At 37.8% G+C, this 25,088-nt stretch overlaps 1 protein-coding gene across 6 annotated transcripts in view; it reads left to right on the forward strand.

Annotated features, from left to right (window-relative positions):
* Positions 1–25,088, forward strand: part of rapgef2b (Rap guanine nucleotide exchange factor 2b) — a 262,350-nt gene that overhangs the window by 192,605 nt on the left and 44,657 nt on the right. For all 6 annotated transcript variants that reach the window (XM_078406666.1, XM_078406684.1, XM_078406675.1 and 3 more), the window contains 11 exons: positions 205–357; positions 456–620; positions 1,840–1,947; positions 2,459–2,662; positions 3,850–3,958; positions 6,098–6,341; positions 11,305–11,462; positions 14,718–14,958; positions 17,603–17,986; positions 24,050–24,261; positions 24,512–24,635. In XM_078406666.1, the coding sequence (XP_078262792.1) occupies positions 205–357; positions 456–620; positions 1,840–1,947; positions 2,459–2,662; positions 3,850–3,958; positions 6,098–6,341; positions 11,305–11,462; positions 14,718–14,958; positions 17,603–17,986; positions 24,050–24,261; positions 24,512–24,635 (2,102 nt within the window). The remainder of the gene's footprint in view (positions 1–204; positions 358–455; positions 621–1,839; positions 1,948–2,458; positions 2,663–3,849; positions 3,959–6,097; positions 6,342–11,304; positions 11,463–14,717; positions 14,959–17,602; positions 17,987–24,049; positions 24,262–24,511; positions 24,636–25,088) is intronic.

The following is a 25,088-nucleotide window of genomic DNA, read 5'->3' on the forward strand; positions in this document are numbered from 1 at the left end:
AATATCACTTTGAGAAAAGCTCTTTTCCTGTGTTATAGTAAGAATATTAAAGTAAATTCTGAGGATAATATTTTGTTCAATTTTGAGGTGTAGGAGGCAATAATAGGAAGCAGCTATGAAATGTCTCTTGGAGTAAATCATGAATCAAATCAGATCTGATTGTTAAACACTTAACACTAAATCATTTTCTATATTCCTTTGCAGTTTGTATGCATTGCTCAGCAAGACTATTGTAGAATACTCAATCAGGTGGAAAAGAATATGCAGAAAGTAGAGGAGGAGGGAGAAATTGTTATGGTGAAAGAACATCGGGAGTTGGATCGCACTGGAACCAGGAAAGGGCATATAGTCATTAAGGTAAGTAGGAATTTTAAACACAGATTTCATCAAAAAGAATTGCTGTTTTCTTTATATGAAAATGTATTCTCCCAATTTGTTCTGCTCTATTATACTAGGGAACACCTGAACGGTTAACAATGCACCTGGTGGAAGAACACTCAGTGGTGGACCCAACATATATAGAAGATTTTCTTTTAACCTACAGAACGTTCTTATCAAGCCCAATGGAAATTGGGAAGAAATTGCTGGAATGGTTTAATGACCCAAGTCTCAGGGACAAGGTTAGTCAAAAGAAAAGAATGGAGAGCTTGACATCTGAGATGGTAATAATTAAATACTCGACAGTTAACATTTAATCATGTACAAATATTTCTCTTCACCAACTGTTAATGTGTTAAGAATCCAATAACTGCCTTTTGTGAAATTCACTATTGACCTGTGTACATTTGAATTGTATTGATAGTACACCCTGGAAAGTTATTTGGCAGGGAAGAAATCTAAAATGATTGAAATTAGTGATTAATGGAAATAGGACGTCCGGCCCACCAAGTCCACGCCGACTATTGATCACAGTTCCCACTAGTTCTATCTTATCCCCTCGCACTAGGGGCAATTTACAAAGGCCAGTTAACTTACCATCCTGCACTTCTTTTTGGGATATGGAAAGAAACTGGAGAACTTAAAAGAAACCTATGTGCTCATAGGGAGAATGTGCAAACCCTAAACAGACGACAACCAAAGTCGGGATCGAACCCGGGTTGCCAGCGATGTGAGGCAGAGCTCTACCAGCTGCGCCACAGTGCCGCCCAATTTTCTTATTAGTTCCTATATTTATTTCATTGCAAATTCTTGCTGTATGTTTAGATTAGCAAGAATCTTGCTATATGTTTAGATTAGTCTATATGTTTAGATTAGTCTCATCCTGGGCACTATTGGCTTTTTTATGTTACCATTTATGTAGATCCTGAAAATGAGTGCCAAGTTAATTAACTTGGCACCCATTTTCAGGATCTACACAAATCCAAACTAAGAAGCTTATATGTTTCTTACATTACTGTAAATATTGTAGTGCTGTTACGATAGGTTTATTTCATCTGCTCTTATACTACAGATCTTCCCATTGTTATCTTGAAAATTGTTTAAACAAAAAACGGATATTTAAACATATTTCACAAATAATCTGAAGTGGGGTACGAATGTTCATGACCCCCAGTAGTTGTACTTCTTGTAATTTAAAGTTAATACAGTAATCATTATACTGTATAAATGACTGTTTTAAATCTCATTATTCTGCCAACCATCTGCTGATATACATTAAATTGCAGCTTTAATCTAAAATGTAAAATAAAAGATTTGAGTCATCAAAAATTAAGGATCAAGCTAAATTGAGGCAATGAATCCTCATGCAATTTTTAAATTTTCTAAATGGGAACTATCAGCATGTGTTGTGCACGTTAAATCTTTAATAATGCAAATTAAACCTTTCTGAATACTTTTTAGGTTACACGGGTAGTATTATTGTGGGTAAACAATCACTTCAATGATTTTGAAGGAAATTCTGCAATGACCACATTTCTTGAGGAATTTGAAAACAATTTGGAACGGGAGGTGAGTTATTCTACTTGGACGTTTCCAGTTATTTTTGAGGTTTTCACTATATGTGATGATAATAAGCCAGTACCAAACAATACAAACCATTGTCAGTAACTGGAATTTGAAAGAAGGGGCAGTCATCTTATAATAAAATATAAGCATCTGAGAAGGATTGACAGAGCAAATGTTGAGGGTTTGTTTTCTTTGGATTACATTTTTTTAAATTAGTTTCTTTATTTTCATTTTTATTGTGAAAATCTCAAATAAGACTCAAATAAGGAGAAGTATCTTTCTTACAACTTTTTATCACCCTAGAATATTGTACATGTTCAGCTGTTGTATATTTATTGGATAAAGAGATTTAAGGATTGGGGAATAAAGTGGTCTTGAGCTACTGGATCAGCCACAATATTGAATGCTGAGGCAAGCTTGAGAGATTAAATGGTCTGCAACCCCTCTTGTCTTGTGTTCTTATCAGCAAAAGTTGAATTTCATATTGTTAATAATATATTTTTGTGCTGTGCAGAAAATGGGCGGTCACCTCAGGCTGTTGAACATTGCTTGTGCAGCTAAGGCTAAGCGCCGACTCATAACTTTAATGAAGTCATCACGTGAATCCCCCTTGCCATTTATCCTGTTGGGCGGCACTGAGAAAGGTTTTGGGATCTTCATTGACAGTGTAGAACCTGGAAGCAAAGCTACTGAAGCTGGATTGAAACGTGGTGATCAGGTATGCTTTTTATTTTAACAATTTATCATAAAAAACATATGCCTACTTAAGTATTAAGTGTTTAATACTTAAGTATGCATGTGTATCATGTCCACAGCAGAACTTCACAGTTTATTTTTGCCTATTCAACAGTTTCTCAAATTTTATGAGCTGTCGCTCTCTTTCAAAATCACAATTAGATATTCAGTTAATGAACCACCATTGCTGGAATATGCATCATTGGACTAAAATACATTTTTGACTGCCTGATTTTTATAGTTTTATCTGATGTCCCCGTTTTTAGTTCTCTCTCCTTGTGAAACGTTTCCTTTTATTTTCTTATGCATCTTTTGAATTTCCTTTGATATTCAGGATTCCTTGGATTGCACCCCACCAAGATATGCACTTCAATCGGTGTGAATAACTTCAAATAAATGTGAACTTATGAATCTTGTGTATTTGTAGCACAATCTCAGAACTGGCAGAATTAATACCAATTCTTAAATAATCAGTCCTGGTTTAGACCACTGCACTTGGAATAGAAACTGAAAATTTCATGGTGGTTTTATGTACGGTTTGTGACTGCATGTGGTTTTTTAAAAAACTTGCAAATGGAACAGTTGCAATCATTAAGTGATCTCACAAGCTGAATATTTTTTGTGTGATAAACCAATAAAACTGAAAAGCACTGCAAGTAATTTAAGCACCATGTTTTCAGAAACGATTGAAGTATTATGAGGAAAGTATGCCACTGAGCTAACCATCTGGCATGCTTATCACCTTTTACTAACATTTTCAGTAATCAGCTGTAAGATTTTTCGTTCCCTTGGTGTAACAGTTACAATAAGCTGCACCTGTGAACTGTTCATTACATTGCATAATTAGCTTGCATAATGACTTGTCTATGATAAAATTCGTTAGTTTCAGCTGTTTTAACCATTTTGAGAGCTAAAGTTACATAATCTCAAAATCATTCAAGGTTATAACTCCAATGTTAACTTGTATGATGAAGGAGGGTCTCATCCCGAAACGGCACCCATTGCTTCTCACCAGAGATGCTGCCTGTCCTGCCGAGTTACTCCAGCATTTTGTGTCTATCTTTGGTTTAAAGCAGCATCTGCAGTTCCTTCCTACACATTAACTTGTGTGATTTTTTTTGAGATTGTAATTACACATTGATGTAAATCAAAATGGATTTTGTTTTTCAGGTAATGGAAGTTAATGGACAAAACTTTGAGAATATTCAGCTACCTAAAGCCTTGGAAATTCTAAGGAACAACACTCATTTGTCTATCACTGTGAAAACAAACTTGTTTGGTACGTTTTTTAAAAATACAGTTGGAATTCCATACATATAAATTGTGGTGTCTATATTATTGTCTTTTTTAAAAGCCATGAAAGATAAAGGAATAATTGAATTAATTAAGCTTTAAAAATATGTTATGGGTTTGTGTCGTGATGGGCTTCAGCCCATCATTGTAAAAGAGGTGGCTGGTGAAATAGTTGACACATTCACCGTAACCTTTTGAAGTCCCTCATTCTGGGAAGACGCCATTAGATTGGAAAGCTTTTTGAAGAGATGATCAAGAAAATTAATGATGTTTTTAAGACTGGAGGTCTGCAACAAGTGATGAGCGGCAATGATATTGGTGCTGGGTCCACTTATTATTTACATTAACAATTTGGATGCCAATCTAGGTAACAAGGTTTGTAAATTTGCAGTTTATACTACAATTAGTAGTATAGTGAGCAGTAAAGATGTTTAACTAAGATTACAAAGGGATCTTGATCAACTGGACCAATGGGCAGAGGATTGGCAGATGGACTTTAAGTCTTTTGACAAGGTCCCGCGTTGTAGGCCTATCCAAAAGGCTATATCGTATAGAGTCCAAGGTGAGCTAGCCAATTGGATTCAAACTTGGCTTGTAGGAAGGAGTCAAAGGGTAGTTGTGGAGGGCTGTTTTTTTGATTGGAGGCCTGTGACTAGTAGAGTTTCACGGGTCAGAGCTTGATTTGCTGCTGTTTGTTATATACTAACTTATTTGGATGGCAATAGATAGGGGCACAGATAAAGTGAATGCTCACAGCCCATTTCCCGGGTTAGAGCAAGAGGGCATAGTGTGAGGGGAGAGATTTAAGAGGGGCATCAGAGGCAACATTTTCATTCTGATGGTGATTTTTATCTGGAATAACCTGGTGAAGGAAGTTATAGTATTGGATACAATTAAAAGACATTTTGACAGCCATATGGATAGGAAGGGTTTAGTGGGATGTGGGCAAATGAAGGCAAATGGGACTGGCCCAATCTTGGTCAATGTGAATAAGGTGGGCTGAAAGGCCTGTTCCCATGCTGTAGAAATCTTAGAGCCTGAAACAATGAAGAAATGGTAAAATATCCACAGAATGAAAGTGTATGCTTCATAGGAAAACTTCTGGGTATCCATTTTTTGGATGTGCCCGCTGGCTTTATTCATCTACATAGTACGAAAGTAGGTTGGAGGCAAGTTGCTGCTATGTATCGTGTAGACGGTAGACTTGGCAGCCAATGGGGCAGTGGTGGAGGGAATGTGTGATCAATATGGGGTGACAGACAACTTTGTCCCAAAGAGAGCCATGTTTCTTTAGACTTCTTGAATCTGCACTTGGCCAGGCAAATGGAGAATATTCTATGACCATCCAGATTCTTTGCCTGCTGCTGTTTGAAGGGTTTCAGTGAGTGAGAAGTGGAGTCACTCATCTGATAATATGTCTTAGATTTGCTTTCATAGCCAGAGATGTGTGCAGTCAACGTTTGGGTCTGTGGTGACCCCATGATATTGAAGATGGGAGATTCAATAGTGGGTTTGACATTGAATGTTATGAGGTGGTGGGTTGGCTATCTTTTGATGCTTGGTAGTTGTGTGGCATAATTATCCCTTGGTATTCAGCAGCTTGAGCTTGGTTGTTGTCCTTGTGTTGCTGCAGGGATGCCCAGCCATTGACACCTTTGTTAACTGAGGTATTTTCCTCATTGTAGAAAGATAATGCATATGATGTTATTAAATATGGTAAGGAAGGCCATTCATATTCAGTGTATCAAGCCAGATAAATTGAACTTTAAGAGAGAGTTAAATATAGCTCTTAGGGCTAATGGAATCAAGGGATATGGGGATAAAATACTGATTTTGGATGATCAGCCATGATCATATTGGCTGGAAGGGCCGAATGGCCTACTCCTGCGCCTATTTTCTCTGTTTCTATGTTTTTTCATGCAGAGGTGTACATGATATGTGCATAGTGGTCTGTATAGTTTATATAGACAGTCACCTTGTGTATTCAATTAGGTAATTGTATGGAACTTCTCTCCCATTAAGTTTATATTTTGGTCAAAGCTTCTTTTGTTCTAAAATCAAAAAAATGTTCAGTAATCATTTTTCAGAAACCTTTGACTGATTCATTTTTATGCTTCTTGCACAGTATTTAAAGAACTTCTATCCAGACTTGCAGAAGAAAAGAGAAATGGTGCTCCACACTTACCAAAAATAGGTGACAAAAAAGGCAGTCGCTACTCCATCCCAGACCTAGCTGTCGATGTTGAACAGGTGATTGCATTAGATAAAGCAAACAAGAAATCCAAGGCAAATACAGTGGCAGGACGGAACAAATTGAAGAAAATTCTGGACAAAACACGAATCAGCATCCTTCCACAAAAACCTTACAAGTAAGTGGGTGCTTTTTGCTGAGACATTTATTGAAAATGGACGATTGATGAATATTTTTGTAAATACTGTGTGATTTGCAATTGATTGAGGTAACATTTTGCAAGAATGAATAATTCCTGAATAAATAATGTATTTGGCAAATGAACAGGTCATTAATGCTGAGTTCATTCAGTGAATATTTTAACGTTGATTTTCCAACAATATGTTGAATGGTGTTGAAAGAGTCCATATGCCAAGTATGCTGATTTTCTTCTCTTTCCCATTTTTAATATATATTTACTTTAAAGTTCTGCCACATTACTAACATGTTAAATTATTAATTGGAGTAGACATTGCATATTTTTTGTGGGCATAGAGTTTCCCCCTCATACTGAGAATGGGTTCTGTTCTATTATGATGCACTACAGTCATACAAAATGGGAGGTTAAGAAGGGATCTAATCGATCAGAAGTGGACATCTTTAGCAGCAGAATACGTTTGCATTACATCTAATTTCACTTTTTCATTTGTTTTTTTGTAAAAAATATATATTTCTGCTTGTGCCTTAATTGTGTGCATGTTCCTTATTTACTACACAATTTGGATGAGTGTAGCTTTTATTTCTTACTGTCTGAGAATTCTTCATTGTGAATGATGCTTCAGAAGCTTGATGATGTCACTATTTCTAGATGCCAACTTTCTCTTAGAACTGATGCCTGAAAACTGTCAATATTGACAAAGGACAATTGCACATTAGAGCAATCAACCATCTTTTAAGGCAGCTTTCTTCATGTCAATGCTGCTATTTTGATGCTGACTACAAATACTGCAGTGTAATATTTAATACAGGCAATGTTATGATCTGCACCTCTCTTGCAGAAACAAATATTCTTCATTGTAACCATAAATTAGATGAGAATGTAAAAAAAACACCAATGCGGCAACAAAATAATTCTTGTAGTGATAGCAGAAAAGCATGAAATTATTAAAAATAACCTCACCTACTATTAAATGCTGAATTTATGATCTCAATCAAATGAAGGAATTGGCAAATGGAGGTCACTGCAGGAAATGAAATAATGCATTGATAATGGAAAGATAACCAGAGTATGGAATGGAAAATGTCATTCATGGCCTATTGTTTTCTTCAGTTCTTTTGCATACATATTGCTGATTTTTTTTCAATTTACATGAAATGGCATGAACCTATCTTACCAGGTCAGATGCTTTGAAGATATTGAGTAGGTCTGTCATACACGTCAGTTAGATTTTTAAAATCTTTTGAGAAACATTGCAACCTTTATACAACTCTTAAAAATGTGACAAGCATCTGAGAACAGTTCTTCAGGAAATCTTTCATATAAAGAAAAATAGTGCTCAATTAAGACTATAAAGGATCAATTAGAGTCAAATTGTGTTCATATACATTGTATAAATATAATGTGTATGGTTGTTTAGTTTTGTTAATTCATATGAATTATGTTCTCCATTGCACATATTGAGATTTGTGTTAGATAGAAACTTAATCACTGTTTTTTATTAATTCTTTGTTCACTCTGGAATTAAGGATGAGTAAATGGTACTTAAGAGAAAGGAGCTAGATCTATTGCACCTAGAGGGAATTTTATGTGAATACATTCATAGAATAATAACTTACTAATTGCTAGGTGACCTGTTTTTCCTCCTGTGCATGAAAAGAGAGATCTTTTAATTACACTATCATACCCGATTAGCTCAAGGATTATGTTGGATCTAAACTTGTGCTGGATCTAAACATTTTAAAAGTGAATTTAATTCAAAATTTTAAGCAGTTCTGGTCATAAGTATGAGCATTAATTCCACTCACTACTTCAGGTTATGGGTGTAAAAAAAAATGTAATTTAGTACTTTTTATAATGAAATTTATAATGATTTTTTTTGTGTAGTCTTGGGTCAGGACCCTTCTTCTGACAGATGGTAAAAGGGGTGGGAGAACAAAGCCTGGTTGATAGATGAGGACAGGTTCTGATTGGTAGATAGTTGGAAAATGGTCAGAGATGAAAAACCAAAAGGTGTGAGGTAAGGAGATAAGGATAGAGGATGCACAAAATCTGAAGTCAGAGGATGGATTATAGGTGGGGGTGGTTGGGCTGGTGGGGGCAAACAAGGGTGTTCGTAGGTTAATTTAAAATTGGAGAATTCAATATTCTTTTCGGGGAGAAGCAACCTAAGTGGAGTTGTGTCCATTATTCAGAAATCCACATGAGGGCAGAAAGCACCGTTATTAGCTAATAGACAATGAGCTTTATGCAGATTTTGAGGCCTTAATGTGATTGAAGTTTTTGTTGCGTGCTAACGAGTCAGGGAAAAGACAATACATGAATACAATCAAGCCATTCACGGTGCACAGAATCATAAGGGAATAACGTTTAGTGCAAGATAAAGCCAGTAAAGTCTGATGAAAGATAGTCCGAGGGTCACCAACGAGGTAGATAGTAGTTCAGGACTCTAGTTGTGGAAGAACAATTCAGTTGCCTGATAACAGCTGGGAAGAAACTGTCCCTGAATCTGGAGGTGTCCGTTTTCATGCTTCTATACCTTTTCCCGATGGGAGAGGAGAGAAGAGGGAGTGGCAGGGTGCGACTCGTCCTTGATTATGCTTCTGGCCTTGCAGAACAGCGTGGGGCACAAATGGAGTCAATGGAAAGGAGGTTGGTTTGTGTGATGGTCTGGGCTGTGTCCACAATTCGTCGCAATTTCTTGCGTTCTTGGATGGAGCTGTTCCTCAACCAAGCTGTGATACAACCCGATAAAATGCTGTATACGGTGCATCTGTAGAAGATGATGAGAGTTGTTAGGGACATGCCGAAACTCCTAAGCCTTCTGAAGTAGAGGCCGTTGGTGTCCTTTCTTGGTTGTTGCATCAATATGGGTGGTCCAGGAGAAGTTGTTGGTGATAAATACTCTGAGGAATTTGAATTTTTCAAACATCTCTACTTCGTGTGTGTACTGCTTCGCTTCATGAAGTCATCACTATCTCCTTTGTCTTGCTGACATTGACAAGTTCATCTCTACCAAGTTTCAAAATGTCATTAGGGATACCACATGCTCTAAAGATCTTGCTGTTTTAACATCATGTCACAGTCATAGAGTCAGAAATAGGATCTGTGGCCCAACTTGCCCATGCTGTCCAAAATGGCTCACCTGTATTACTCCCACCTGCCTGGGTTTGCCTCATATCCCCCTAAACCTTTCAATGTAGTTATAGTAACTGCCTCCTCTGATAGCTTGTTCCATATATCCACCACCCTCTCTGTGGAAAAGTTACCCCTCAGGTTCCTATTAAATCTGTCCCCTCTCACCGCAAACCTACGTCCTCTGGTTCTTGATTCCTTTATTTTGGGTAAAAGAATTTGTGCATTCATCCTATCTATCCTGCTCGTGATTTTATACACCACTATAAGATCACCCCTCAGCCTCCTGCTCTCCCAGGAAGAAAGTCCTCGCCTGCCCAAACTCCTAGAAAATCACAAACAGTAATGTAGTTACTGATCCCTGAGACACTGATCCCTGAGGCACTTCACGAGTCTCATGCCTCTAGTCTGGAAAAACATCAATCCACCACCACTTTCTGCTTCCTACCAATTCTGCTAGTTCTCTCTGGATCCCAAGTGGCCTAATCATCCCTCAGAAACATCTCCAGTAACTTATCGACCAAAGATGTTAGGATCACTATTCTTTAGTTCCTCGGCTTTTTCCTTGCAACCCTCCTTAAATAGAGGCACAACATTGGCCAGCCACCAGTAATCTGGCATCCCACCTGTGTCGAACGATGATTCATAAATCTCAGCAAGGGTTCTCAAGCTTCCTGCAGTGTCATTGGATATATCTGTTCAGGCCCTGGAGATTTATCTATCTTCAAACGTCCGAGGACATCCAGCACCTCATCAACTGTAATATGAACTGCCCTCAAGACATTTTCATTAACTGTCCCAAGTTCCCTAGCCTTTGGCTTTTTCTCCATGGTAAAACAGATGAGAAATACTCATTGCCCATCTCCTACGGCTCCACACATAGTTGACCATCGACAGAAACTCACTTGAAAAAGTTATTTGAAGTGATCATTCTAATAGCTGCTGTCTACCTTCCTTTCCGTGGCTCAAGGAGGGATTAGTCTTTGTTGACACTGATATCACTGCAAAATTTGCAGATTTTCTCATTATTAGTGAACTATTAGGCTTCCTATATTGTTTTCACAGTGTTTGATCTTAAGTTCAAGGATTTTATTGTCATTGTGAACAAGTGGGATGACGTAATTAAGGTGGTCAAGTTGTGTCAGTTGTTAACTATATAGCCCAATTAAAAAGTATCTCTGAACAACATTTTAAAAGAGATGGACAGATATATGGATAGGATGGATTTAGAGGGCTGTAGGCCAATACAGGGAAATGGGACTGGATCAGTATGCCACCTTGGTCAGCATGGACAAGTTGGGCTGAACACAGATGATTCTTACATCTATACCTAACATCACTGAGGTAATACCTTTGTTTTTCATTCAATGAAAATTAGGTCGGAATGAAGTGCTACATTTGACAGCATTGTCTTTATCCTATAAACATTTATAAAAGTTACATGAGAATGTGAAAAACCGGAACTGCTATAGAAACTGCTCAAGCCTGCTCTGTCATTGATAAAGATCATGGCTAACTCAAACTCGGCTTCAGCACTACTTTCCCATTATTTCCTGAAACACCTTGACTCCTTGGTGATTTAAAGATGAGCAAAGAGTATTACATTTGAGGGCAAGGCAAGTAAGTGCTTGAAGAATAGCGGAGTGGGTGAATGTAATGGAGGTGAGTCCATGTGAAGCTATGTGGCATTGATTTGTTAGGTTGATTACTTTCTGTGCTTTGAATAATATATGTTATGTTTTGTGCAGCGTTGATGTGGTTTAAAATTGGTGATAATGATCCAGTTTTATTGTTCTCCTGCTTCTTACAGTGATATTGGTATTGGTCAATCCCAGGACGACAGCATAGTTGGGTTGAAACAATGCAGACATATTGCTCCTGCTCTGCCTGTAAGCGGAACCTTATCTTCTAGTAATCCTGATCTGTTGCAATCTCATCATCGCATTCTTGATTTCAACACTACACCAGGTGAGTGTAAATTTAATTCCAAAATGTGCTTCCTTTTGGCCACCTTATTTGGATACTTGTTGCATATATTTTTTATATGCAATATACTTTCTAGGCAGGAACTCAATTCTGTTTTGTGTTGTTTACAAACATAAGTAATTTAACTTGGTAATTATAAATTATTGGCTTGAAACTAAATTTGCTGTTAGGTGTACAATTCAATTTTAACCAGTAAATTATATGGTGTGACTTGGATTAAATTGTAATGTCAGTTGTCATTGCCCATTAAGCAAAAGCATACTTTTTAAAATAGAATTATTCCATGGCTTTGTTCCATCAGCCAGTACATAAAATGAATTTTATTTTTGAGGGCAATAAAGATAAATATTTACTACTGAGATTTGGAGTTTCTTACAGGTTTGATGTTGTCAGCTCACTTCATTTGAGTATAGTTATGAGATTGCAACTATCTTTATTCCCTTTCAATGAACGCTGCTAGTCAGTCACACACATCTGTCAAATCTGACACGCTGTATTTGAATTGGTAATATCCTTGATGTTAGACCGCAGTGCGGACGGAGATATGATACGGAAAACAATCGCATCTCCGTCGAGGTAAGAGATTAGAAAAAGATTCCCCCAATCCCCCCCCCACATAAAACAAGCTAAAGAGCACTAAAAACATACATTTAACGCATACTATTTAAACACAAATAAGGAAACGACAGACTGTTTGGCGAGGCAGCCGTTCCTGGCGCCACCCGGTGGTTAATCAGATAGTGAAATTGTAGTTACTGGCATCTGTACAAAAGTAAAGTGATCAAAACAGACACAAAAAGTGCAGCTGCTAGAATCTTGAAAAACAAAAATGCTGCAGGTACTCAGCAGGTCAGGAATGAATGGACATTCCTTCCACAGATGCTGCTGACCCCCTAAAAAGTGATCTTTTTGCAAAGCATCAGAAAATAATTTTAAAATTAATTTTGTCTCGGCTCATAGTGTACTTGTTAACGTTACTTTGTGATATTTTAAAATGACTATCTGGCTATCTTGAGATGGGTAATTAGCAATTGAATTCTTTTACACATTTTAATAATCCACCCTAGCACATAAAATGGAAGATGATTTTTCCATGAGTGCAAAAGCCCAGTGGGAAACAATGAGAGTGCATTCAGTGGAATTCTTTTTTAATGCATGAGAAACATCTGACTTAAATTTGCAGGACTCACTCTTTTGATGGATGAATTAAATGATCCATGGTTTGAGTTGCATGTTGGGACAATTATGCAGTGAACAGAATTAGTTTTAATCGAGCTTCCAAATTTACATATGGAATGCTATAGGTTTTAATTGAATTATAAAACATGTACAAATATTATTTTATTTCTTATTTCAAAAGCTGCAAGTTCTCATAGTGAGTAATTTAGAATAAAATGCATTGATATTATTCCTATTTAAATAGTGTAGTGTTTTGTTTTTAGGTCATCAGCAATGTTTGAAATTATGTATTTAGTCTCTGTTGGCGTTAGTTACCAAAATGCCCTTTAACAAGATGTGAGATATTGATTTTGTGGTATGGTTGATCCTGGATAATATCTCTATCAGTTCTGTCGTCTGTTTTGCTATATGTTTTATTGTTAGAGGTTTACTTGTCCTGTGGTTGCACCTGATGTTTCAGAATGTATTTAAAGTATAGTACCAATCAATGACTCTAAGAGGAATGGTATTGCTTTTAAAAGGAAGCATCATCCAGCAGCAATGCATGGGTCATGATTGCATTTTGGATGGCAGTAATTCCACAAATCAACAAAATTGATGTGGTTACTAATGTTCCTGTAATTCCAACATATTGTTGCTGATTGGTGCAATTGTCTGCACCATTATTTGACGTGCCTGGTTGTTGAATATTATTTCAAATAATGCAAAATCAACCTGTTGCCATAATGTCCAAAAATATTTCTTGGGTTGCTTTATATTTTTGACATCCTTCTTGGTATCTAAAACTGCAATATTTTCCAATCTTATGTTTTGGAATATTGCAATAGTTCAATAAAACACATGCATATTTGGGAAAACCCAATATTAGAATATTGTGAAATTTGACGATGAAAGAATTGCACCAATGGATCATTATTATTAAAGTCGGTCAATATGAAAGTGCTTCTGATGCAAAAACTCCCAAAATTTTACAGATTGACAAACAATCAAAGACAACTCTGATGAAGGGTGTGACATAGAATGTATTTCTTTTTGATGCCTGAAATACTTCCAGCATTTTAACGTTTTTTTAAAGTAGCAAGCACACAGCTTTTCTTTTAATTTATCTTGATCAGTGAATGAAAAACAGGAAAGCATAATTGTAATTATAGGCAATATGTACTGCAAATCCAATTTAAAAAAATGCCAAAGCAGTTTGCAAAATAGCACCAGTTATGCCTAATTAATCATGAGTATTATTTTGACATCTGAGTTTTAAAGGAACTTTCTTTTCTGCCTACAAGTGAGATAAAGTTTCACCTGCTCTGTTGTTGGTCTCAAGAGAAAATAAATCCATTTACAACAAAGTAATTGATTATGCTGACAGCTGCCACAAAGTTTACTTGGAGTTTTTCAGCAATAACTTGAATTTCTTTTCAAGACATTCCTTGTTCAGAGGCATAGCCTGAACCAAGAAATGTAAATTAGATAATTTAAATAATTGTGATTTTATATATAGAGAATGAATGAAGTAGATTAAAAAAATATATTTAAAACTGCGAGGTACTGAGATTGCACACATACATTTTCAGTACTCGAGAAATTGTTTAGACATAATATTTATCATCCTGCAAAAACTCTTGCTTGCACCTAAGTTTTGGACACACATCCTGGTTTTTTTTCTGTTAGATTTAATTGGTTGGGTATCGGTACTTCAAACTCTTCCATTGGCATTATCCAAATAAATAAGGCAATGAAACATGTTTACTGCAATATCAGGACGAGGGGAGTTCCTACCTGATTTTCTCCATTATTAAACTGAGATCATTTAAATGCATTTGAAGTTAGATCTTGAGAAAATAGGTATATGTAAAGAACAAGTTTACAAAGACAACTTGTTTCAATTATAGCAAAACAATATTAATATTAATGTTAGATGTTTAATTATTGCAAGTACACATTGCCCATGTTAGATCTCATGAACTGGGGGATCTTTTCCTGTCTATTGATTTCATATGTTCGAATAACCTTTCTCAGATAGTTTTCATTTATGCAAGTTCCTTTTCCTTTAATGAGCAGAACTTCCAGACCAAGTTTTAAGGGTTTTCAAGGCAGATCAACAAAGTCGCTACATAATGATCAGTAGGGACACCACTGCAAAGGAAGTGGTAATTCAGGCACTTCGTGAATTTGCTGTGACTGCTGCTCCTGAATCATACTCACTTTGTGAAGTCTCTGTCACGCCTGAAAGTGTCATCAAACAAAGGCGTCTTCCAGATCAACTATCAAAACTTGCTGATCGAATCCAACTTAGTGGCAGGTAAAGATGATTATCTTGTCATAATCTATGCTTCTGCAAGAATTTTTTAACAAATAAATTGGATTTTTTTTTTAGGTTTTAAGGAAGATTGCTGAGTTTGAATTTAAAGTTGAAGTGTTACAAAAACTGCTCTATGTATAGGTGTAAAAGTGTCTCCATTTCTGGTTTAAATTCGTCTTTATATTGTGAAATGCTTTTAAATTATTTTCAAATTTTTGTCGTATAGTTCTCGTTTTTCCATTCTATTAGCTTTACATTGTTCCCTGTCCAATGTTCTGAACTTTCCGATCGCAGGCAAGCCACTGAAACATCCACAGAAACACAATAGTTCAATTTCTCAAGGCCTGCCCTCCATGTAATTCAATCTTCCTATAAGAAATTATCAAAGAGAGAAGTGCAAATATCAGACAAGCTGTTACAGTGCCCTCCATAATGTTTGGGACAAAGACCCATCATTATTTATTTGCCTCTGTATTCCACAATTTGAGATTTGTAATAGAAAAAATTGCATGCGGTTAAAGTTTCAACATATAGAAATTACAGCAGTGTTTATACATAGTCCCCCCATTTCAGGGCACCATAATGTTTGGGACACAGCAATGTCATGTAAATGAAAGTAGTTATGCTTATCAGTCTGAAGAAGGGTCTCGACCCGAAACGCCACCCATTCCTTCTCTCCTGAGCTGCTACCTGACCCATTGAGTTACTCCAGCATTTTGTGTCTACCTTCGATTTAAACCAGCATCTGCATTTTTTTTTCCTAGTTATATTTAGTATTTTGTTACACACCCTTCGCATGCAATGACTGCTTGAAGTCTGCGATTCATGGACATCAGTTGCTGGGTGTCTTCTCTGGTGATGTTCTATCAGGCCTGTATTGCTTATGCTTGTTTTGGGGGCTAGTCCCCTTCAGTTTTCTCTTCAGCATATAAAAGGCATGCTCAATTGTGTTCAGATCGGGTGATTGATTTAGCCACTCAAGAATTAACCATATTTTAGCTTTGAAAGACTCCTTTGTTGCTTTAGCAGTATGTTTGGGATCACTGGCTTGCTGTGGAATTAACCGCCGGCCAATGAGTTTTGAAGCATTTGTTTGAACTTGAGCAGATAGGATGTGTCTACACACTTCAGAATTCATTATGCTACTACCATCAGCAGTTGTATCATCAGTGAAGATAAGTGAGCCAGTACCTTCGGCAGCCATACATGCCCAGGCCATAACACCCCCACCACCGTGTTTCACAGATGAGGTAGTATGCTTTGGATCTTGGGCAGTTCCTTCTCTCCTCCATGCTTTGCTCTTGCCATTACTCTGATATAAGTTAATCTTCCTCTCATCTGTCCGCAAGACCCTTTTCCAGAACTATGGTTGCTCTTTTAAGTACTTCTTGGCAAACTGTAAGCTGGCCATCCTAGTTTTGCGGCTAACCAGTGGTTTGCATCTTGCAGTGTAGCCTCTGTATTTCTGTTCATGAAGTCTTCTGTGGACAGTGGACATTAACAAATCCACACCTGAAATGTGTTTCTGATCAGTCGGACAGATGTTTGGGTTTTTTTCTTTATTATAGAGAGAATTCTTCTGTTATCAGCTGTGGAGGTCTTCCTTGGCCTGCCAGTCCTTTGCGATTAGCAAGCTCACCAGTGCTCTCTTCTTAATCATGTTCCAAACAGTTGATTTTGGTAAGCCTAAGTTTGGCTGATGTCTTTAACAGGTTTATTCTTGTTTCTCCATCTCATAATGGCTCTTTACTTTCATTGGCACAACTTTGGTCCTCATGTTGATAAACAGCAATAAAAGTTTCCAAAGGTGATAGAAAGACTGGAGGAAAGACTAGGTGCTGAGAGCTCTCGTATACCTGCATTCTTCTTTCATATCCATCATCCATGTTTCAAATGTTACATCACTGTCATCGTCTGTCCTGAAAAGGGCGCAAGCTTCCGGCGACAATCAATGAGAGCCATCACTTGTACAATAGATGATGGTGGTTGCAGAATTAGCTCAGGACACTTCCATTTTCCTGCTCCCCGACGTGGACACTTCTGCTATGGGGCCATACTTGCATTAAGGGGGCATTTAAACACACCTGAGCAATTACAAACATCTGTGAAGCCATGTGTCCCAAACATTATGGTGCCTTGAAATGGGGGGGACTATGTATAAACACAGCTGTAATTTCTACATGGTGAAACCAAAATGTATAAAAATGGCCGTTAATAAAATCTGACAACGTGCACTTTCACCACATGTGATTTTTTTCTATTACATATCTCAAATTGTGGAGTACAGAGGCAAATAAATAAATGGTGGGTCTTTGTCCCAAACATTATGGAGGACACTGACCCTCTGAAAATGTGTAACTGTAAATCTAGTCTGCTGTTTGCCTAGTGAACAATATGTGAAGTTTTAACATTTTGTCAGAACATTAGAGCATCACCATAACTACTGGTCTGAAAGCATTACCAAAATAAAATTTTAAAAAGTGACCATTATTTGCTTGCTAGTATGAAATAAATTGAATTTGCTGTGACTGCTGCTCCTGAATCATACTCACTTTGTTCTAATTTACCCATCTATTCAGTAATTCTGAGCAGGTTATTGGTATTTTATTTTACTTTTAAGATTGATTATTTTTGTCTTTCCAAGGTATTATCTAAAGAACAACATGGAGACAGAGACACTGTGCTCAGATGAGGATGCTCAGGAATTGTTCCGGGAAAGTCAGATCGTACTGCTTCAGCTAAGTACTGTTGAAGTTGCCACCCAGCTCTCCATGAGGAACTTTGAATTATTTCGTAACATTGAACCCACGGAATATATTGATGACTTATTCAAACTTAAATTAAAAAGTGAATGTGTCAATCTTATGAAATTTGAGAACATTATCAATCAAGAAACATTTTGGGTTGCAACAGAGATTCTTCGAGAGTCAAACCAATTGAAGAGAATGAAGATAATTAAACACTTCATTAAAATGGCGCTGCACTGTAGAGAATGCAAGAACTTTAATTCCATGTTTGCAATAATCAGGTAATAATCTGATAGACAGTTTATTTCTAAAAAATATTCTTTTCTTTAAATGTAATTTATTAATTTTAGAAAAGTTTAAGCTAATAATGGGTCGCATTTAATATTTCAAGTCACAATTTGTTGCAAATGAAAGGGGTGTCAAAAATTTTGATCAGAATTTAAACAACCCCAAATTTGTATCTGAAAGTCGAGTGAAAATGTTTTCTTACTACAGCTGTGAATCACGTATTCAGCATTATGTTGACTATTTCCATGTGCCAGAAAAGTTAAAAATGGTTTAAATATAAATATATATTTGACAGTGGAAATTCTGGGGGCCGGTTCAGATGCACTTGCAAGTTCAGAATCAAGGATTAATAAGGGGAATTTGACAAGTCAAAATGTAATAAGGTGGGAATTTACCATCCTCATATAGTTTCGTCATTGGATGACTACCATTATTCATCAATTTCACCTTTTCAGGCATCTAAAGGCAATAACTACCAGCCTTGGTAGGAATGTTCACATCTTGTGAATGAAATAAGATAGGGTTCTGATTCCAAGGAGGTGTTGGTAACTAAAAGCATTGTGAAGGAGAATAATTTTAAGAATAGGTAAGGGGGTTTAGTGAGTGTCATTGAGGTCACATATCCTAAAATTCGAAAGGTACAACTGTAAATTGTTATAGAAACATGAGGCGAGAAAGATTGTTTAAAGGAATGGTATGCATAAATGAAAAGTGGGACAAGTGAAGTAAATTGTAAGGGATGTACACCTGGAATACAATGTGGAAAAGCCTCAGATCACCCACTTCGGTAGAAAGAAATAAGCAGAAATGTTTTCAACTCTTAAGATTGAAAGTTGTTCAGAGGGATGTGAGTGTCCTTGTGCATGGATCACTGGAGCCCAACATTAGATAGAATAAGTTTAGGAAGGTGAACAATGTAGAAAGCAAGCAGATACAAGAGTAGAAAAACTTTGCTCTAATAGAAGGTGCCATGGTGAGGCCACACATGGTATATTATGTGCTTATCTACATAAGGAAAGATTCAATTGCAATAAAGAGTGTGTAGCAAATATTCAACAGATTGATTCTTGGAATGTGTAGGAAGGAACTGCAGATGCTGGTTTAAACCAAAGATAGACACAAAAGGCTAGAGTAACTCAGCGGGTGAGACAGCATCTCCAGTGAAAAGGAATAGGTGATGTTTCGGGTCGAGACCCTTCTTCAGGCACGAGAAGGGTCTCAACCCGAAATGTCACCTATTCCTTTTCTCCAGGGATGCTGTCTCCCCCGCTGAGATACTCCAGCTATTTGTGTCTATCTTTGATTTCTGGGATGACAGTTTGTTTGTATGAAAGAGTCAGTAGACAAGGCATATACTATCTTGAATTTAGAAAAATTAGAGGTGATCTAATTGAAATGCACAAAATTGTTATGAGAATTTATAGAATAGATGGAGAAATGATGTATTCCCTGGCTCAGGTTTCTTGAACCATCAATTATAATTTCAAACAGAGATGAGAAGAAACTTCCTTATCCAGAGACGGTGAATCTTTGGAATTCTCCATTAAGGTGGACTCTGGAAGACACTGAGTATATTCAAGGCAGAGGTGGTTAGATTTTTAGAAATATGGATAAGTGCAGGAAAGTGGCACAGAGGTAAAAGGTCAGCCAATCAATATCTTATTAAAGGGTGGAGAAGGCATGAAGGTTTGTTTTGGCCATTGGTTTTTATTTGTTGTACGCAGGTGGTTTTTAAGCTACGGGGCTGCAAAATATTCCAATGTTCTATAGATTCAGGATCAGTTCCTGTGGATTGGAGGGTAGCTAATGTTGTCCCACTTTTTAAGAAAGGAGGGAGAGAGAAAACGGGAAATTATAGACCAGTTAGTCTTACATCAGTGGTGGGGTATATGCTGGAGTCAATTATAAAAGACTAAATTGCGAAGCATTTGGATAGTTCCGAGTCAGCATGGATTTACGAAGGGGAAATCATGCTTGACTAATCTTCTGGAATTCTTTGAGGATGTAACTAGGAAAATTGACAGGGGAGAGCCGGTGGATGTGGTGTACCTCGACTTTCAGAAAGCCTTCGACAAGGTTCCACATAGGAGATTAGTGGGCAAAATTAGAGCACATGGTATTGGAGGTAGGGTACTGACATGGATAAAAAATTGGTTGACAGACAGAAAGCAAAGAGTGGGGATAAATGGGTCCCTTTCAGAATGGCAGGCAGTAACTAGTGGGGTACCGCAAGGCTCGGTGCTGGGACCGCAGCTATTTACAATATACATTAATGACTTGGATGAAGGGATTAAAAGCACCATTAGCAAATTTGCAGATGATACAAAGCTGGGTGGTATTGTGAACTGTGAGGAAGATGCTATGAGGTTGCAGGGTGACTTGGACAGGTTGTGTGAGTGGGCGGATGCATGGCAGATGCAGTTTAATGTGGATAAGTGTGAGGTTATCCACTTTGGTAGTAAGAATTGGAAGGCATAGTATTATCTGAATGGTGTCAAGTTAGGAAAAGGGGACGTACAACGAGATCTGGGTGTCTTAGTGCATCAGTCACTGAAAGGAAGCATGCAGGTATAGCAGGCAGTGAAGAAAGCCAATGGAATGCTGGCCTTCATAACAAGAGGAGTTGAGTATAGGAGCAAAGAGGTCCTTCTGCAGTTGTACAGGGCCCTAGTGAGACCGCACCTGGAGTACTGTGTGCAGTTTTGGTCTCCAAATTTGAGGAAGGATATTCTTGCTATTGAGGGCGTGCAGCGTAGGTTTACTAGGTTAATTCCTGGAATGGCGGGACTGTCATATGTTGAAAGACTGGAGCGACTAGGCTTGTATACACTGGAATTTAGAAGGATGAGAGGGGATCTTATCGAAACATATAAGATTATTAAGGGGTTGGACACGTTAGAGGCAGGAAACACGTTCCCAATGTGGGGGGAGTCCAGAACTAGGGGCCACAGTTTAAGAATAAGGGGTAGGCCATTTAGAACAGAGATGAGGAAAAACTTTTTTAGTCAGAGAGTTGTGAATCTGTGGAATTCTCTGCCTCAGAAGGCAGTGGAGGCCAATTCTCTGAATGCATTCAAGAGAGAGCTAGATAGAGCTCTTAAGGATTGCGGAGTCAGGGGGAATGGGGAGAAGTCAGGAACGGGGTACTGATTGAGAATGATCAGCCATGATCACATTGAATGGCCTACTCCTGCACCTATTGTCTATTGTTTATTCTAAAAATGGCAAGGAGGCAACCGGAGAATATATTTCAAAAAAGAGGATTTTAACTTTACCTTTAGTTACGTTTTAAAAAGAAAATGAAAGCAAAGAAGTCGAATAGGCTAAAGAGGACCATGAATGCCTATCATTCTAAGTAAGGTTCTTAGTAAGAAATGTAAAGCCCAATATACAAAATGAAAATTTGTAAAATTGGAGATGGAAGGTTTACAACTCAAATTGAAACAAAACTCTTGTATATTCTATTCAATCACATCAAAAGGGATTTTTTTTTCATGCCATGTCAAGAGAGTTCAATTGTCATATGTACCAACAATGGAACGATTAAATTCTTTCTTGCAATAGCTTAATAGGCCCATAAATGCAATATACACAACTAAACACAATAATTTTAAAAAAATCAATAAACTAATAATTGTAGCTCCAATGCCAAAAAATTAAGTTTGTAGTGCAGATCAGGATGTAGTCCATGGAAGTTCATTGTTGAGGTTAGTGTTGTATAGTGTTCAAGAGCCTAATGGTTGCTGGGCTATTCTTAAACCTAGTGGTCATGGTTTTAGGCCTCCTGTATCACCTTACCGATGGTGGGAGCAAAGTCAGGTCTTTGCTGATATTTGCTGCCTTTTTGAGGCAGCGTCTCCTACAGATCGTTTTGATGGGAGGAAGGTAGGTCAATACCTGTGATATACCGTGCAGTGTCTACCAGAACCAGGGGCCACAGTCTTCCAGAACCAGGGGCCACAGTCTAAACTGAGATGAGAAAAAACCTTTTCACCTAGAGAGTTGTGAATTTGTGGAATTCTCTGCCACAAAAGGCAGTAGAGGCTAATTCACTGGATGCGTTCAAGAGAAAGTTAGATAGAGCTCTAGGGGCTAGCGGAATCAAGGGATGTTGGGAGAAGGCAGGCACGGGTTACCGATTGTGGATGATCAGCCATGATCACAATGAATGGCCAAATGGCCTCCTGCTGCACCTATTTTCTACGTTTTTATGTTTCTACCAAATGACACTATACAAGATGGATAACTGTGTACATGGCCTGTTAAATCTCTACTGGCTGGATCTACAAACTATAACAATCTCTTTGTAGTGATTAAGGCGATGGTTGTTGAGCAGGGGTACCAGCATCCTTCATATCATATCTGCGTCATTTTTTCTTTTGAAGGGCCTGTCCCAGTTTCGCGATTTTTAAGGCGACTGCCGGCGACTGTCAAAGTCGTAGCAGATCGCCGAAAAACGTACATTTTTTTTACCATACGACAATGTCTACGGCAATGACCACAACAATGCCCACGACAAGCTACGACAACCTACCACCTATGCGACAGCAAGCTGCCGACAACCGGCGACCCAGTCTTCGCGACCTAGGATGTCCACTATGACAGGGACTACGACAAGCTACGACAACTTACGTCAACCTGCACTTACTACAACTCCGAACTAGGCAGCGTACCATGGCAGAATGACATTATCTGAAGACCAGCAGCAAACAGCCCACTCCACAAGCAGAGGTCCACCACTCCAGGAAGGGAGCCCCCAAAAGACCTCAACCCAAGCCCCTTTTTAGTGCCCCTCACACCCTCCCAAAGGAATTTATTTTTCGATACAGTGCATTGGTTGTGTTGGTTTTGTTTCAATGATCGAAATAAATGAAAAGAGTTTGCCTTTCAATGCAGTGAATTGCTTGTCTTTGTGTTTATTCCATTGGTCAAAATAAATGAAACTAGAATATTTGAAATAGATGCCATGAGAAAGTACTTAGAAATGCAAACAAACTATATTCCTATGAAAGGTAGATAACTACATGCAAAAATCTTTTTTTTAAAACTTCTAACAATTCCAAAATATACCTAAAAAGTGGTCTGGCCGGACCTTGCTGTCGGTATGGTCAGGTGTCCACCCCCCTTTGACAGCATCGCGGTCTCCGCCCCCATTCCACAGCTGGCTGTTGCAGCTGAACTTCTGTGGACGGGTTTTGACAGTTCCTGTCGCAACTTGTCTTCTCCTGATCCAGGTACCTGTCGCCGGTTGACGTTGGTAGTCGCCAATGAAATTCATCCGTCCTTAGTACCAGCGACATCCTACCACACTTGGCGACAACCTGTGACAGCGCCCACGACAAGCTACGATCATTAGCGTCAAGCCAATTGTCACCGAAAAATTTCGAACAGAATCGATTTTCCGTGACGACCCGAGATCTGCTACGACTCATTGGAGACTCCTCACGATCATGCCCGCGACACCCCCCGCGAACGTGCGGCAACAGCCTAGTCACCGGCAGTCGCCTTAAAAATCGCCTAACTGGGACAGGCCCGTAACTCCATTTTAGTATTTTACTGTCATGTAAGAATATTTATTTTCAGTTTGGTAAACCGTACAATGTTTTTGTTGAATGTAATGCCCAGCAGTAAAAAAAGTTATTTGCAATAATGCATTTGACCCTGTAATGAGCAGTAGTAAGGGAACAGTAAGGGGAAGGGTGGAGATTAAAGTGGAGCAGGTTTAGGAAAAATGTAAACATGAGGCATGGAGGAGAGGAGTAGAAAGTGGAAAATTATCCGTGCTTTATAGACGATGCATTCTAGAATTAAATGCAATGCATAACATCAGCTCATACTTTGGAAGTTTAATACTTCTTTCTATGTGTTTACTTTTACAGATTGTGACATCTTTCAAATGCTGCACTGTGCTTAAATGCAAAAACAATACATTTTTAGAACTGCCGCAGGTTGCTATGGCAACTTGGATGTTGTATTTTAAAACCATTGATCAAAATGTTGCAATATTTTTGACAGTAATGCCAATTGTAATTATTTTTTGTCATCTCAATATCTAGTGGTCTATACCTTGCACCAGTGGCGCGACTGCGTAATACATGGGAAAAGCTTCCAAACAAATATGAGAAGTTATTTCAAGATCTTCAGGATCTCTTGGACCCTTCCAGAAATATGGCTAAATACCGCAATGTTCTCAATAACCAGAACCTGCAGCCTCCTATTATTCCCCTCTTCCCTGTAATCAAAAAAGATCTGACGTTCCTACATGAAGGTAATTATCTTTAAAAGCAAATTTTTATTCATATCGCTGCACAAATTTAAAAATGCTTGACTTCCTTGGTCTTTCTTTCACAATCTTCAGACATTTAAAACTCGAGCTTGGTGCCAACCATTCAATATTTGCTGATTTATTTTTTCAACCTTAATGAAATCTTCGTTGGGATGTTAAAAAGATAATTTTAATGGATAAAATAGGGATTGCTTCTTTCTCAGGAGTTATTCTGTTCATTTTTCTCCCTTAGGAAATGACTCAAAAGTAGAAGGTTTGATCAATTTTGAAAAGCTACGCATGATTGCAAAAGAAATTCGTCATGTTGGCCGTATGGCTTCGGTTAATATGGATCCTGCTGTTATGTTCAGAACAAGGTTAGTGCCTTGGTTTACAAGATACTCAAATCCATAGTGATTGCATTCTAAACCATTTAAGAAAGACTGGCTGTGAGCAAAATGCTTTTTGTTCGTAAAATCAAACCTGTTTTAATTCGGTAGTTACAACAGAAATTATGCTGTAAACCTGCTTTACATTAAAGTAATTTGGCTGATATCAACATACTATATGCAGCACTAAAGAATTCTCATATTGTTACAGTTAAAAAATGAATCATAACTATTTTGTCATAATTGCATCTTGAGTATTTAGCATTTCAATATAGGTTTGTTTAAAATATCTCCTTTCTGCAGTCTAATGCTCTAAAAATATTTTGTTAGGAAACAGAACTGCAGTTCAGAATTCTCATATTTGCTTTTCACACAGAGTTAAAAAAATGTACCTTAGCTCCCCTTTTCTTCATAAAACTGATAAAACTGTGTCCAATATTT

Source organism: Rhinoraja longicauda, chromosome 1, assembly GCF_053455715.1.
Source record: "Rhinoraja longicauda isolate Sanriku21f chromosome 1, sRhiLon1.1, whole genome shotgun sequence".
Taxonomy (NCBI): Eukaryota; Metazoa; Chordata; class Chondrichthyes; order Rajiformes; family Arhynchobatidae; genus Rhinoraja; species Rhinoraja longicauda.